This window comes from Eurytemora carolleeae, unplaced genomic scaffold (assembly GCF_000591075.1).
Source record: "Eurytemora carolleeae unplaced genomic scaffold, Eaff_2.0 scaffold310, whole genome shotgun sequence".
Taxonomy (NCBI): Eukaryota; Metazoa; Arthropoda; class Copepoda; order Calanoida; family Temoridae; genus Eurytemora; species Eurytemora carolleeae.
Window position 1 is genome coordinate 245,458 of NW_019396216.1, and position 16,156 is coordinate 261,613.

At 32.6% G+C, this 16,156-nt stretch overlaps 4 protein-coding genes across 6 annotated transcripts; all 4 read left to right on the top strand.

Moving 5' to 3' along the window:
• The first annotated feature begins 1,092 nt into the window (after positions 1-1,092).
• On the top strand, positions 1,093-2,849 carry LOC111698390 (uncharacterized). Its single transcript, XM_023468712.1, has 4 exons — positions 1,093-1,660; positions 1,851-1,942; positions 2,125-2,231; positions 2,383-2,849. The coding sequence occupies exons 1-4, from the start codon at positions 1,513-1,515 to the stop codon at positions 2,825-2,827; spliced, it is 792 nt and encodes a 263-aa protein (XP_023324480.1). The 5' UTR covers positions 1,093-1,512; the 3' UTR covers positions 2,828-2,849.
• A 756-nt stretch (positions 2,850-3,605) lies between these two features.
• On the top strand, positions 3,606-4,800 carry LOC111698391 (uncharacterized). The gene is made up of 3 exons (XM_023468713.1): positions 3,606-4,004; positions 4,504-4,553; positions 4,610-4,800. Exons 1-3 carry the CDS (start codon positions 3,793-3,795, stop codon positions 4,744-4,746), a joined length of 399 nt encoding a protein of 132 aa, XP_023324481.1. The 5' UTR covers positions 3,606-3,792; the 3' UTR covers positions 4,747-4,800.
• A 1,464-nt stretch (positions 4,801-6,264) lies between these two features.
• LOC111698363 (sporulation-specific protein 15) lies at positions 6,265-11,255 on the top strand. 3 transcript variants are annotated; one of them, XM_023468680.1, is made up of 3 exons: positions 6,265-6,609; positions 9,149-9,994; positions 10,242-11,255. In XM_023468680.1, exons 1-3 carry the CDS (start codon positions 6,300-6,302, stop codon positions 10,805-10,807), a joined length of 1,722 nt encoding a protein of 573 aa, XP_023324448.1. In that variant the 5' UTR covers positions 6,265-6,299; the 3' UTR covers positions 10,808-11,255. The 3 variants fall into 3 exon arrangements, with proteins under 3 accessions (XP_023324448.1, XP_023324446.1, XP_023324447.1); XM_023468678.1 differs by having other exon boundaries at positions 9,149-9,972; positions 10,157-11,255; XM_023468679.1 differs by having other exon boundaries at positions 9,149-9,972; positions 10,178-11,255.
• Positions 11,256-11,356: 101 nt separating this feature from the next.
• On the top strand, positions 11,357-16,137 carry LOC111698373 (methionine adenosyltransferase 2 subunit beta). Its single transcript, XM_023468690.1, has 7 exons — positions 11,357-11,475; positions 11,956-12,054; positions 12,403-12,540; positions 13,209-13,291; positions 13,846-13,899; positions 14,296-14,426; positions 15,836-16,137. The coding sequence occupies exons 1-7, from the start codon at positions 11,382-11,384 to the stop codon at positions 15,984-15,986; spliced, it is 750 nt and encodes a 249-aa protein (XP_023324458.1). The 5' UTR covers positions 11,357-11,381; the 3' UTR covers positions 15,987-16,137.
• Positions 16,138-16,156: the final 19 nt, after the last annotated feature.

A 16,156-nucleotide genomic window follows, 5' to 3' on the forward strand; every position in this document is an offset into this window, starting at 1 on the left:
TTACAATATCTACAACATATGCGATGCATACAATGTACATTTACAGCTAGTGCAGTAGGTTATGAGGCGAGTGGCCCCTCAAACTCAAATTTTCTTTAAAACCTAGAGTTGCAAACTTGTGATATTTCCAACTTGATTAGAATTCATAGTTAGGTCTACGATTTCAAGATTCAGGTATACAAAGATAAAGAAATTAAAAAATCTAAGTTTGAGACAAAAACTTTTTAAAGAAAGATTATATCTAAAAATTTTGATTTTTTAAAATATGATTGTGTTTAATTATTGATAAAGTAAACACAATTTGTACTAAAATAAATCGCAAACATAATGTTGCAATGAAATGATTTTATGAAGATGAATTTGTTTTTGTCACACTAATCTTTGATATTTTGTCAAAACTGTCAAATATGTTTTTATAAACTAATTTATTATTATTTGGTAAAATATTTTATTAGTTAAGAGGAGTGAATAATTTTCCCAGTTCTTCCCAGCAGTATAAAGCTAACCACACAGAAGACAAAGGTAAAAACAATTGGAATACCATTTTAAAAATGATATTTATTTGTCTTTTGTTTTATATTTGATTTTGATGGTTATTAAATCTTGTAAAAACCTTTAGTCCCTGTAAACCTTTGTTTGACCAAGGATATTGGAAAACTGGTTTTTTCTATCTGAAAATTTATTATACTTTAATTGGGGTTTATCTATACTTGCAGATTTTCAATAGAAACAATGAAGAAAGAAATACGATGGAATTTAATATATTTAAGTTAAATAAATGACAATATCTCCCTCAGTGTGACTCAGAATAAGATTAAAGGGCTGTGAGTCAGAGGCATGCCACGCAATATATATTTTAAAGGGTCACTTTTAGAATAACATGTACAGTCCCTTAAATTGGGCCTACCCATGATTGAAGTATATTATTATAATTTTAAATATAAAATTTTAGTTTTCTCTTTCATTAGCTAGAGTACAACTTTTAGTATTTATTTAAGCTCTAGTCTAATTGTAAGGGGAAGTAATATTTGAACACCTTTATAAGGAAATTAAGTTTAAAATGTTCACCAAAAGAAATGTTCCTTAATTTTTTTTTATATTTGCGATGCAATAAATAAGGTTCAAAACAGTGCAAACAATGAGGTTTCCCTCCAAAAAATTAAATTTGCAAATAAAAAATTTTGGATCACATTTTATTAAAAGTGAGGCAGGTTTCAAAATTATTGGTGCATAAGACTTTTCGTGCATGGTTTATCTGAGTATCACTTAACAGCTTATTGTTCAACAGCTTTTGGGCATAAAATGTTGTAAATGATTGTGCAGAGTTCTGTTTTCTTACGCTCAATATAGTGTTCTATATCGGAGGCAAAATATATTTTTTATCCTTCATCAATTGCGAAAGAAATACTTGCTTTTTGGAAGGAAAAAATTGGAGTTACGTAAATTTTAAAATGTTCATATGTTCTAATGTGGCCCATTTTTTATGCATGTGATTAAACTGTCACACTGTAAATGCTAAGCACACACTTCTCAAGAATTGGTAAATACCGGAAAAAAGTTTATAATTGGCAAACCAGGGGCAGTAATACTTCAACCTTCTACTGGATATATAAACCAGGGGCAGTAATACTTCAACCTTCTACCGGACATAAAGAGTTGGGTAAGTGGAGTATCCTACAGCATTGGCATACTAATCTATAAAAAGGATAATATTGCATATTTTTTTTAAAATGACAAAAACTAAAAACATGGCCAATTGTATGATAGAGTGAGCCCTGCAAGATGGTATAGGCAGGGCTAATCAAATGCAGCTATAAATACTTGTACTCAGACAATACTTCCTGGTTTAGATCCGGGTCTGGTCAACTCAAATCTTGTTCTTACAATCTACATAGTCCTCACCATGAAGGATAGAAAAATATTCCTAGAGGAGACCACAAGTGTAATATTCATCTATTTTATATAGTTAATCTAAAATTTGATTTTTTAAAGTTTCATTTTCTGATAAATTGTACAGCTTTTTTGTACCATGTACCAAATGGTTTTAAGATTTATGATTATGAAGGGAAAACTGTCATATTTTTGTATGCGATAAAAGCGAATGATAAATACTTTTATTTTGAGTTTGGTCTTGAGCAAGGCAACCTGGTGTGGAAGTACCTGAAGTTCTTAATTTTGATCCTTCTTGTGCCGGTCAGCGTAGACAAGCAGACAAAATCCTTCAACTTCAGGTAATCCGGAAATTTTAGAAATTAACTGTCAAATTTTTTCTTGGATAACTGAGTAAATACCCTTTTGCTCTACAATTGATTTTTTGTATCTAGCATGCCTGTAAAGATTGATCTTAACTGAAAGACCAAAAATTCCAAACATTTGTTTCAGGATTTTGTCTCTACGAGCTGGATTTAGTCTGATCTTATGGTCTTTCCTGGGAATAGGTCTGTATTATCCCTACTACTACCATGTTTTTACATCTGAAATTCCCTTTGATGATGTTCTGGCAGAAGCTGTTTGGAGACTCTTGAAAGCATCTTGTGTTATCCTTCTCCCAGGAACTTTAGGTTTCCTCTTCAGGAATATCCAATCAATCAATAATGAAAATGAATTGCATATTTCACGAAACTCTGAGGTACTTGCTCTGGTTGTTCTAAGTGTTTTTGACAAATTACTGGGAGTAGCAGATTACTTTTCTCAGCCAACGCACTTGAGACTAGATGTATGGATGACTTCATTATTAGGAGATATATTCTATGACTTTATTATCATTAATTCAGGGATTGGAATATGCTTATTTATTATGCAAATGCGCAAGTGTTCTTGTGTGTAACTTGTTAATAAAGTTTACAGAAATAATTATTCCAAATGAAATTGATCCAGAAAATTTTTTCTATGAACCTTTTTCAGCATGTCCCAACTTATTCTGTAATTATAGGGTTGTTGGGCCTTGAGGTTTATCAAAGGTTGGTTTCCCTAGAGAGATTAGGTTACACAGGTTACGGTCCCTAGGGCGTCTTTATTTATCAAGTTGGTTTCCCCGGGGATTTATTTTCTTAGGGTATGGTCCCCATGGCGTCTATAGTTATCAGGTTGGTTTCCCCAGAGATTTATTTTCTTAGGTTATGGTCCCCAGGGCATCTATAGTTATCAGGTTGGTTTTCCCATTTTCTACTATTAATCCATAATTCATAATGAACAAAAAATTGTGTATTTTAAACCTAAAAATAAGCACAGTTTAACAATAAATCGTTGAAATATTTAATTGTAAACAATGTTTGATTTTTAAAGGTTCTTACTATTTGCTAGTAGAAGCAGAAAATAAGGGGTATATTTGATCAGAATAAAACAATTATTACTTCTGAAAAATAAAATACCCATTTGGTTAAAATAATCACAAATTTTAAGCATCCACTATATTAAAACATGTTTCACTTTTCACAAGCTGTTTAGATTTACTCGAGAAAAGGTTGGGTTTAAGACGACATTTTACGGAGAAAGATTGTATGGTTTATGGTCTACTAGGGTATATGGGATATCAAAAAGCTGATGGAAGAGCTATTTGATTTCCATATGACCATTACAATAGTTATTACTTAATCACATGTAAGCTCATTGAGACCATTAAAATTTCTTTTGAAAATCCAATCCAACGCATATTTGATCTTCATAGTTGTTGTTGTAAATATTATTTGTGGAGACTTCATTAACTCGATCACTGATCTTGAAACTAATATCAGAGGCTTGGCTATACTTTCAGCAGAACGGATTACAGCATATGATCAGCTGAAGAAAGGAATGGGTCCGATATTGTTTGTTCTATTTTCTGTTTTTACCTTTATTCTGATGAGTGTTGTTCATGATGCAATTCAAACATTCTATGCTCAGAAGATCATCTTGGGTGTTGGAGATTTGACACTTGCTACGTCTCTGATTATAACATTAATGAATATTTCTAGCATTTCAGAAAGCTGTTTGGAAGCTCTTCATCAACTTAGTAGTTACCATAGGTAAGTACAGATTAACCCAAAACATCAGAAAAACTAAAAGAATTTATAAAACTTGAACTATACTAATAGTGCAACGCTGTAAGTTTTTAAAATTTTTAATTGAATAATTATATGAAGCTCTTTATAACCGTACCCACATATATTTGATGGCTGTTTATTTATTTTTAAAATTCCTGAGATTTAGGTATAATGGTATAAAACGCATAAAAATTGTTAAGATTACATTTTATAACTTCTTTCCAAGTCTCTAAAGTTCTGGGGAAAACTTTAGCTAAGCAAGTATTGTTTTTTTGATTGGTAAAAACCTTTTTTCTGTATAGACATATTAAAATGATGGTTTAAAATTATCCATCAAAAATTTGTGTTACCCCTATGAAAAACCTTTTAACTATTCCTATTATTCTTTTCTTGATATTAAATATGGTGTTGATGATGATCTGAACCTCATAAATAACACTCTAATTCTGAAAGTTTGATTCTTTACAATTTTATAATTCAGACATGTTTTCATGGATAGTCCTGTAGATCTTAAGTTTGAACATATGCTTGGTAAGTTTATTTTGTTTTTTCAAAAAATCTCCATTTTGAAATATATTTTTGCAAAGTTATGCATGAGATAGACAGCAAGACAAGGATGACAGCTCTAGGCTTTTATCCAGCAGACAGAACTTCAATGCTGGGTGCTGTAGGAACATCTGCAACATTTTTACTAATTATTCTTCAAAACAGTGTATTCAAATAAATAGATAAATATCCTTTAAAACAGTGTATTCAATTGAATAAATATATAATATTCTTCAAAGCAGTGTATTCAATTAAATAAATAAATTATTCTTCAAAATAGTGTATTCGAATAAATAAATAAATATCCTTCAAAACAGTGGGTTTAAAAATAATTTATTCTTTAAAACAATGTGTTCAAATAAATGATGAATGAATTTTCCTTCAAAACAGTGTATTCTATAAATAAATAAATAAATCATCTCCAGGGGCGGATACAGGATTTAAGTGAGGGGGGGGGCAAGATTTTTTAGGAAAAAAATCCATAATTAGGAACAAAAAGTCGCGCCGCAGTTGAAAATTTCTTTTGACTTAATAGAGTCAAAAATAGTCACAATTAATGACTAAAGACTAAAAAACTAGATTTTTAACTTTTCACACATTATAGTTTAAGACAGATATTTTTCCTGTTTTGCACTAGGGTTTCTTTCCCATGCTAATGAGAAGCTATTCTGAAAATAGGAACAAACAATTCCAATCTGTCAGGGGGGGGGCGAATGTCCCCCGCCCCCCTGTATCCACCCCTGATCATCTCAAAACAGTGTATTCAAATAAATAAATAAATAATCCTTCAAAACAATGTGTTTAAATAAATAAATATATTATTCTTTAAAACAGATGTATTCAAATAAATAAATAAATAATTGATATTTTAATACAGTGTAGTGTATTTAAATAAATAAATAAATTATATAGTTTAAAACCGTGTTAATTTAAAAAAAAAAATAAAAAATATTTTAAATAAATTTTCATTTTTCTTCTCTTTTATACTTTGTTTTAGAGGGGGGGGGGGGCACTGCCCCCTCTCTATCCCATGAATATGCCCCTACCTATTTAAAATTGTTAACAGTAAGAACCAGAAAACTGTGGAATAAGTGTTATTATCTGACATTGCCAATATTACTCCTACAATCGAACAAGAGCTTTACTGCATTCATGAAATTGTAATATCCAGGACTATAATATAAATGTGTTTTTGCGGTAATATTTTTAGAGAAATTCTGCCCTTGGTAAATAGCTGGGCCCTCACATCATTTAATTGAATCCAAAGGGTAATGTTAGAACGTCATACGCAACATCCCCCTGCTGAACTTCTGACCTTCTAACTTTCCGACATACTGCAATATTGGACCCTACGCCAGCTGTTTATTTTTGAATTATTTAAGGGTTAGGTTAGGTTAGGTTAAGACAATTTCTGGGCCGAGCGCCGGGGCTAGGACAGGCTAGGGGGCCGAGTGCTTTGGCCACAGTTCGATAAAGCAGCTGTAAAACCAAGTCCTAGTAGGTCGGATGTGTGGTATAGCGGATTTGGCGTAGGTAAGAAGTGGAGTATAGCGGATTTACGCGTAGGTCGAAAAATACACCATCAATAAAAAGATTATCGTTTGTGTACTTTTGGTTGATTGATTAAATTCAAAGTCAAAGACGATATTTCCTCACAAGAACATTTACCGCGCTACACTCTCTACTTATAAAATAAATAAGATTCGTCGTAAATAAAGCAAAGTTTTTAAAATGGAACAAAATGATAACTACTCAAATGATTCAGAGCTTACTAAGCATCTTCAAGCTACCATTAGGGAACTGAATCTTGAACTGAGTTCAATGAAGGATCGTAATCAGATGCTCGAGCTAGCAAGATTAGATTATGAAGAGCTTATGGATTCCTTTAATCTACAGATACGGCTCAAAAGGCAGAGCATAAAGAGAAAATTTGGAATTGGGGATAATGATGAAGTTGAAACTAAAAAAATGAAACTCGAAGAAGAGTATGTAGAGGAAGCAGAAGTAAAGGTTGAGGATGAAGAAACTATTTCAGCTTTCAGTAAGAAACATTATTTCTTTTATTCGCCACAATGGATTTTTAACTACTCAATTTCGCCCAAAATAAAAGTTGCTCCAATCGTTTTGACTAGAAAACAATCAAGTTCCGGAAGGACTCAACAATCACTGTGGAGTGGGGGGTACGCTACGCGATCCGATAAGTATTTTGGAAGTTATGGTCAAAAAACTGATTTATTTTTATTAAATTGACGATTTTCAGGACGAACGACTTAGAAAACCCGAAATGCCGGCTCAACTATCGAACCTCTATTCAAATACGCAATTACTGTAAAAATCAAATTTCCAAAAATTCTTAAAATTAAAACTTGTTAGGTCAGTAAGTTTGGGTCCGTCCAAGAGAAAGATTTTTGGACCCCCCGCCCCTTATTTAGGGTTAGGTTAGGTGAAGACACTTTCTGGGCCGAGCGCTGCGGCTAGGACAGGCTAGGGGGCCGAGCGCTGCGGCCACGGGTTAGGGGCCGAGCGCTGCGGCTAGGACAGGCTAGGGGGCCGAGCGCTGCGGCCACGGGTTAGGTTAAGTTATGACACTTTCTTTTATTTAGGTTTAGGTTAGGTTAAGACACTTTTTGGGCCGAGCGCTGCGGCTAGGACAGGCTAGGGGCCGAGCTCTGCGGCAACATGTCTTACATTTAAGATCTTCTTTCATTTAAGATCCATGTACAAAATTGTTAAGAGGGGGGGGGAGGGGTCCAAAAATCGTTCTCTAGGAAATTACCGTAAGTTTTTGTGTTGATACTTTGCTCATTTTTGAAAATCACATACATCGCAGATTTATATAGCCTTTCGATATTCAAGCCGGCATTTTGCTTTTTTAAAGTCCCACGGTCAAAATCTTCATTTTCGTAAAAAATCTATGTTTTTTGGGCTTTACGCCGCCGAAAATTATCGAATTGCATCGCCCCCCCCCCCTTAATAGTTTGTATAATTCATCCTAAAATTTTATCTTTTCTGGTGGAATGATTTTACGCCACATTTATTTTCGGTCATCTTGAAAATTCCAATTCATTTTAGTCAATTTTATTTAAATATTACTAATCCTCAGGATAAATGCTTTTCAGAGATATCCTACTTCACTATGTGGACGTGGCCGCGCAGAGGAACACCATCAAGAACACCACAGTGGAGAAGAGAGATACCGAAAACAACATATCAAGTTTTTTTTTACTTATATCCTAATTTCATTTGTCTTGTTACTTATCTTATCCTTACTTTTTCTGTTTTTGTCTAGCTACTTACCGTATCCTTGAATACAGTGCCGGCATTTTGAGATTTCAAGTTCGTCCATCGTCAAAATCGACGAATTCGTCTGACAATTTTCATCAATTTACACTTAAAAGTTAGTTTATGTTGAAAGTTTTCATTTTTCGACTGAGAAGTTTAAGTTTTCTGTTTTTGTCTAACTACCTACCGTATCCTTTGAAAACCGTGCCGGTGATCTCTTCTCCACTGCGGTGTTCATCATGGGGTTCCTCTGATAGTCAGCATCTACATAGTGAAGTAGTAAGGTAAGGTAAGTTAAGTAGTACAACTCTGAAAAGTATTTATCCTGAGGATTAGTAATTTTAAATTGAAATTGACTAAATGGAATTGGATTTTTCTAGATGACCGAAAATAAAGGCGCTTAAAATCGTTCGACCAGAAAAGATAATACCAGAAAGATTTGACTTAAAAAAACTTTCAAGGAGAAGTTGCGAGCATTTTTTGCAAACCGCAAACTTACATGGCCACCAATAATGTTTTCAATCATAATTTAAAATAACAATATTCAAAGACCTTAAAAATCATTCCACATCAAAAGGGTGCATTTTAATGGAATTAGAACATCAATAAAATATGATTTGATACCTAACTCGACCCATTTTCAGTAACTATAAATTTTGACCTCCAGGGGAGGTCATGAATAGTTGGAGGTCAACTACTGCTAGGGTGTAATAAAACAAAATCAAATCAAACTCTAAACATGACAATATACTTAGTGTTAACAGATCTTGACATATTCGAGAGCATAATGGAGAAGAGGTCAAACCGGAGGTCAGATATCTGTGTTTATGTTGGCACATGTTTTATTTGTTTGCTTAAAGTATTAAGTCTGGTCATGCTGAAATGAATTAGTTGTTGTGAACAAATTGGTATTTTCCCAATTTTCGCTGACAATATACTTAGTGTTAACAGATCTTGACATATTCGAGAGCATAATGGAAAAGAGGTCAAACCGGAGGTCGGATATCTGTGTTTATGGTGGCACATGTTTTATTTGTTTGCTTAAAGTATTAAAAATTGGCTGGTCATGCTGAAATGAATTAGTTGGTGTGAACAAATTGGTATTTTCCTAATTTTTGCTGTTTTTTCTTCTTTATTTTGCTGCTCTAGTTAATTTTATGTTGATTTAAACATTAAATAAAAATATTTTTAATTCAAGATGTACATGCTAAAGATATATATATACTGCGCATGCATTTACTGTTTGTTGTGCATTTTGAACCAAATATAGATTTGAATAATAATATTACTATTTTCAGATGGGTTGGAGGAGTCTACAGATTTAATATCTAACGTGACAGACAAGCCAAGTGTTAATGAGAATATCACCGAAGAATTAGAGAATTCTGAAGAGCTAAATAGGAATCAGGTTGAAATTGTTGAAGAACTAAAAAATCCCAAAGAACAAGCAATTCTAGGAAAGAAAGAAAAAAAAGAAATAAAGAAATCCCTACCGCAAGAAAATTTAGAAGAGTCGGAAAATCCTGAGAGAGATTTAGATAAGTCAAATACTCTGGAGAACGAAGAAGCCAAGAGAAACAAGGAACTTCATAAGTATCAAAGCAAGACCAGTATCTCTGAAAAAATGACTGCAAAAGAAAATCCTAAAGATTTAAAGAATTCTGGATCACAGGAGAACTCAAGAAAGATCATTACTATTGATACTCAAACAGTAGAAACATCTCTTTCACAAGAGAATTCATCAAACTCAGGAGAATCGAGTGAACTTCAGATGAATTCTAAAGTGAAAAATCTTAACAACGCAGAACAGGTTTCTGATCAAGAGCTGAAAACCCGGTTTCTAGACTCTGGGTTCCAAATGGGGGTTTTGCAGTATTCACAGATGAATGATAAGAGTAATTGCTTAACCAACATCAACAATCAGTTAAAGATGAGGAATAATGCTTTGCAACTAAAGTATACAAAATATTTCAATAATATGGTAACCCTGAAACAAGATAACAACAAGCTAAAACAAGATAACAACAACCTAAACCAAGAAAACGACAGTCTGACACAATCTAACAACAATCTGAAACAAGATAACGACAACCTGAAACAATCTAACAACAACCTGAAACAAGTAAACGACAAGTATAAACAAGATAACAACAAGTATAAAGAAGATTACGACAAGCTGAAACAAGATAACAACAAGTATAAAGAAGATTACGACAAGCTGAAACAAGATAACAACAAGTCTAAAGAAGATTACGACAAGCTGAAACAAGATAACGACAAGTNAATCTAACAACAACCTGAAACAAGATAACGACAAGTATAAACAAGATAACGACAAATATAAACAAGATAACAACAACCTGAAACAAACTAACAACAACCTGAAACAAGATAACGACAACCTGAAACAATCTAACAACAACCTGAAACAAGATAACAACAAGTATAAACAAGATAACGAAAAGCTCAAACAATATGCTGACAACCTGAGACAAGCTAACGACAAGGGAAAGCAAGATTACATCAACCTGAAACAATATACCGACAACCTGGAACGATCTAACGGCAACTTGATACAGGATAACGACCAGCTGACACAAGCTACCGACGAGCTAAAACAAGATAACAACAAGTTGAAACAAGATAGCGAAAACCTGAATCAAGATAACAGCAAGCTAAAACAAGATTACAGCGATCTGAAACAAGATAACGACAATCTCAAACAAGATAATGACGATCTGAAGCAAGATAAAGACCACCTAAAAAACATGAATAAGGGTCTCATTCAGGCCAAATCAGTTCGCTCTCGTCTAATAGCAAAGCTTTCTGATGACAAAGAAAAGTTAAGTGACACGGTGAGACGTCTTAAGAAAGACATGAAGAAGGCTAACAGAAAAATTCTAGGCCTAGACAAATACTCATACTCCAGAAGAAATTCTGTGGCAGTACAAACTTAAACAAAATTGTATCCATTGAGGAGAATTCTTCCAGAAGTGATGGAATACTAATCAAATCAAACATGCTTTTAGATTATGATTTTTTGTTTCGATTATGTACTGCCAGGACATTTTCTCGGTAAACAAAGTTTTCTAAATTTGGTAATTTGTGAATTACTTATGGTTACAAGACCAAAAAGAACATTTGCCTCCTTTGCTTCTTTAGCCCTGATGTGAGAAATAAGAATGCTTAATTTAAAAATTAGTATTGCTTAAATTTACTTTTTGATTTTATATCAACCGAGATTTATGATCTGAAATAACCTAGAAATTGTTTTTTTTATTCAAGAAATCTTAAATATGTCAACTGTACATCAAACATACTGTTTTTTTTTCAAAATCTATAACATGTTATTTTACTACAAGTGTTTCAGATTTTTTTTCAAAATTGTGATGTTTAAATAATTGCCAGGATATATTCTAATTTTGGTAAAAATAGTATGTACAATATTTTTTATGTACAAAATCGTGTACCAGGACTGAACCGATAAATGCGGTTAATGTAATTTTTAAACTTCCGTATTTTCAGATAAAGATGGTGAAAGGTTTAGTGTTGATCACAGGAGCTTCTGGTTTACTGGGCAGACAGGTCTTGCAGGTCTTCAAGGAGAACGACTGGGATGTAACAGGTTTGTTACGTCATTATTTTATTAAAGGGACTACAGACGTACTTTCAAGTGACATGACCGTCCATTTAAAGAGTTAGATGCCCGTATTACAACTGTACTCTTTTAACTTTTGTAGAACATGTCACTTAAAATGAAGTCCAATTCCTTTAAACAGATTTTGCACTTGTTAGTTAACACTGAATAGCTTTCAAATGATTTTCGAAAAATTCTAATATTGACGATTTTTTTTCTCATTGTTACTCAGATAAAGGTTTAAAGGGTACCGTTGTGAACCAAACATGCCACTCTGTATGTAAGAGATATTTTTGAAATTCCGTTTACAGACTCTTACACATTGTCCAACACTTGAGAAATTTGAGATATGATTCAAAAATTAAATAAGAGGGAAGTCTAGTAATATTTTTTATCTTACTCAAATTAAGTTTCTCCAATTTGTGACCCCCCATATTGAATTTGATTTAATTTCGTATTTATTCTTAGGTTTGTGCTTCTCGAAACCTATTGAAGGATTGATTCAGCATGATATCACGGACAGTGAAGCAACAATTCAACTCATCAAACAAATCAAACCAAACTTAGGTAATTGAAAACAAAATGTTAAATCAAAAAGTCTTTTTAATTTAAAGCAAACAATAGTAGGACAATTTATACTTCTCTTTCAATATGAACATTGAACAATGAACGATCGTTTTAGTAAGTAAACTTTTACGACGGTGTGAGTGTACATCCACCATTTTTCAGTGAACACAAGAAACAATAACAACAATTATAAACGATAAAAATCTCGCAGATTTTGCCGTTTTCTTCGTAGAAAATAAATTTTATCTTAAGTGATATTTGTTACCCCTGACTAGCCAATCGTGGGGGTCATGTGAGGTACTACAAAAAGTATATATCGATATTAAAGTTTTATTTTCTTGTGTAAAGTTGTTCACTGTGCTGCCCAGAGGTTCCCTGATCAGATGGAGAAGGATCTGGAGAAATCATGGAATCTAAATGTAACATCAAATCGTACTCTATCTCAGGTATATATGTTAACACTCGATCAATCAACCAATTTATTACTTTAAGAGCCCTATGTTCTATAAAATAAAGCTCAAATATATAAATTTATATTTTTGTATATATATTAGCTACACCTGGACCCAATGAGCTGAAATATTTTGAGGGAAACCATGGGTACCCGGGGGTAACAATAGACTAAAGAAATTCGATTTTAGTAAGTAAGGAAAGGTTAAGTAGGAGAATTTGAGAAAGAATTTTTTGCGGAGCCAGTGAACACAGAGAACAAAAAAAGAAAGGAAAGCATAGATGGAAGAGGAAAGACAAAAGAAAACAAAGTCAATTCTTAAAGGAAAAATTCCTTATTTCTTTCTTTTTACTTTTTACTGACTGAGAAAAGGACAAAAGAAGATAACTCAATTATGTTTGAAAATCCAGCTTTCTACAAGTCATTGGCAAATCAACGCTACATGCGATTAACAAAAATCATATCATTAACCAAACCAAATAGTTAAGCCTAAGGAAAAATAGGAAGCAAGATCAGCCCGGGTAAAATAAGTGTTCATTATGGTTTATAGGGTTACCCATGGTCAAGTTTTAAGACAATGGCGCAACACAAAACGTTGGGTATTTGACTTTCAACTGATCTTGAGCAGNGGGGGGGGGGCCAAAAATAGAGACCTCTGTCGGCTATCCTGTCCAATTGTATTCTATATAAATATATTGAGTAGAGGGTGAGACGGTTGTCCGAGAAAACCCTTCTAATATTGTTCTACGTATTCCTGTGCTGTATGGCAACGTGAAAAATCTCCAGGTAAAACAATCAAAGATTCATTTTTGCTGAGGATCCTTCTTTATTAGCGGATCCGGATCCTGTCAAAATGTATCCGGATCCAGCTCTAATATTTCCTTAAGTTTTGTTATATCAATTTCACCAAAATCAAATGTCAACAATGTTATTCTTTTTTTTCGCAAAGTTGCAAAATATGATATTTTGTCACTTGATGGATGATTTTACGAAACCAGATCCAGGGAGATAAAATTAAAATGATCAATTGATCAAATTGATCTGATTGGATCTAGATTCAGGGAGATAAAATTAAAATGATCAATTGATCAAATTGATCCGATTGGATCCGAATCCTTGGCACTGCTGAGAAATAATCTCCAACAATTATGTATAAAGTTTTTAACTTCGAATTTTCAATTTCAATGTTTTATTGAGAGGAAAAGTACTAGTAAAAGCGGCTTAATAAAGTCCAATTTTTATGCAGGTCCCCCTCCCTCAAGGCCAAATGAATTATCATTCTCTCAAAAAAAGTGTTCAGAATATCTTTACTTATTTAGTGAACATTCTTTTAATTTTAGGAAAGTGCACTGACTTCTCTCCTGGACACAGTTAAATCTGGAAAACCTGGAAAGGAAATTCCAACAAACAAACAAAAATAAATTTTGACAAATTTGGTGAATTTAATATTTTTTTGGATCATGATCAAGAAAGATACCGCAGCAACCCCCTGTTAACAAACAAAATGTAAATCAGTCTCTGAATCAAAACATAAACAAAACTCAACCTGATACGCACTGATGTTGATTACAGTCCTCACGGAATCTGCAGTACACATTATTCGTAAACAAAAATAAGGTTCCTTGTTTATTTTCCTTGATCCCTTTTTTATTTTTCATGCTTATTTTGATGTTTATTATTAACATTTTGAAGAATTTTCTACTTTTGCTGTTTTCTCGTCTTGATTTCTAAATTTTTGACAAATCAAAATATCATATTTTTAAATAGTTGACTGGAATTCCTGAATCCAGATATCCAGTTACGAAGTCCGGTGTCCGGCGCACACGGATGATATCGCAAAAATACTTCTTGATCTTGCCAATATTGTGCAAACATTGGAGGTAAATATAGTCTTTTGCAACTTAGACAACGTTTTAAATAGGTGTCATGCAAATGGAGTAATCGCCTACTGATTTTTAAAAAATAGAGGAAAAAAATTTATTTTGTATTTGGGGCGCATTTTTCATTTGGTTGAAATTTTTAGAATCTGAATATGTTTTCCAATGGACTTGAAAAAAAGTTGTAAAAAAAATCTGTTTTGGAAAGGAAAATAAAATGTGATGTTAATAATTATTCAAATAACGGTTGTGAATCGGGTATGCAACTTTTTTATAGAAGTTCACTTGAAATTTCGTTAACATTCCCTTTAGTAAAAAAATTAGTTAACATTCCCTTTAGTATATAAACTAGTTAAGACTCTTTTTTGTATATAAATTAGCTAACATTCTCTTTAGTATATAAATTAGTTAACACTTCCTTCAGTATATAAATTGGTTAACATTTCCTTTAGTAAATGAATCAGTTAAAATTCCCTTTAAGTATATAAATTAGTTAACATTCCATTTACATCAGGTATCCTTCTTTACATTTTATATTGAATATCTGTTATTTGATTTTGGTGTCTCCATACATAATCTTAAATTCAAATTCATTCCCCCCCCACACCAACCCTCCCGCTTTATAAAAAAATATCTTTTTATTATTCAATGGTATCCTGGGGGTCGGGGGTGATATAAGTATTATGTAGGCTAAAAATGTTATGAAATTTTTTTAATTCACAGGAAAACGCCGGGCATTTCAACTAATATCATTATTTAATTTCAAGTGCGGGTAAACGGCAGGAATAATATTATGTATGTGCACTTGGCAATAAATAAGATTTTTTTATTTTTATTAGCATTAAAAGTTGAAAGCAAATAAATTGATTGTTTTAGCACTGATTATGTATTTGATGGTTCGAGTCCACCCTACTCTACTGATGCTGTACCAAACCCAACCAATAAATATGGAGAATCAAAACTAGGGAAATTTATATTACTAGATTCTTAAATTTTAACTTTTGTAGATTTTTTTTGTGGATTTTGAAAAATCAATTTTTCCCCCATGAAACACGAGAGTTACCATAACAAATTTGGGTCCGATTGGTTCAGCCGTTTTGATGTTTATCGGTTACAAACAACAAAATAGAGAAGCAAAGTATATATATAGATCGAGATACATGAGTAGTAGGAGTATACTGTTTATTTGATTGTCACGTACGTCAATACTGGTTGCTTAATATTGTAATTTTTTTAGATATGAAAATAAAATGATCTAACTATTTAAATAAATACATTTTAAAATTTGTTCCAAGCTGAGTTTTACCTAATATTTTTTAAGAATTGATATTTAAAAAAAATTAAAACTTGCCAGTTCCTTTTATATTGAGATCTTTCCCCTCCAAAAAAATAACTTATTTTACGAAAATAATTATTTATTTATTTCGCTCCGCGCAAAAATGTTATAAATGTATTCCTCTGCTCAGGAGCTTTCTGGTCCTAGTCCTGGAGCTCCTAGACCTCGTGATGTAGAAATGGATCGGAGTAAACTCCTGGATCTAGGGATCAAGCATCATACATCATTTAACAAGGGATTTATGGAGGCAATGCAACCCTTCTTGTAGAAAGTGAACATCCTTCAGAGCTTAGTCATCCATCATACATAATAATAATTATATATTTTTGTGATTATCTTACCCTGGTGAAAATTGTCTTCTATTAGAGTGCTCAAGAATATTTGTAAAACTCATTTATTATAAAATTTTCAGAAAAAAATGCGAGTTATTAGCAGACT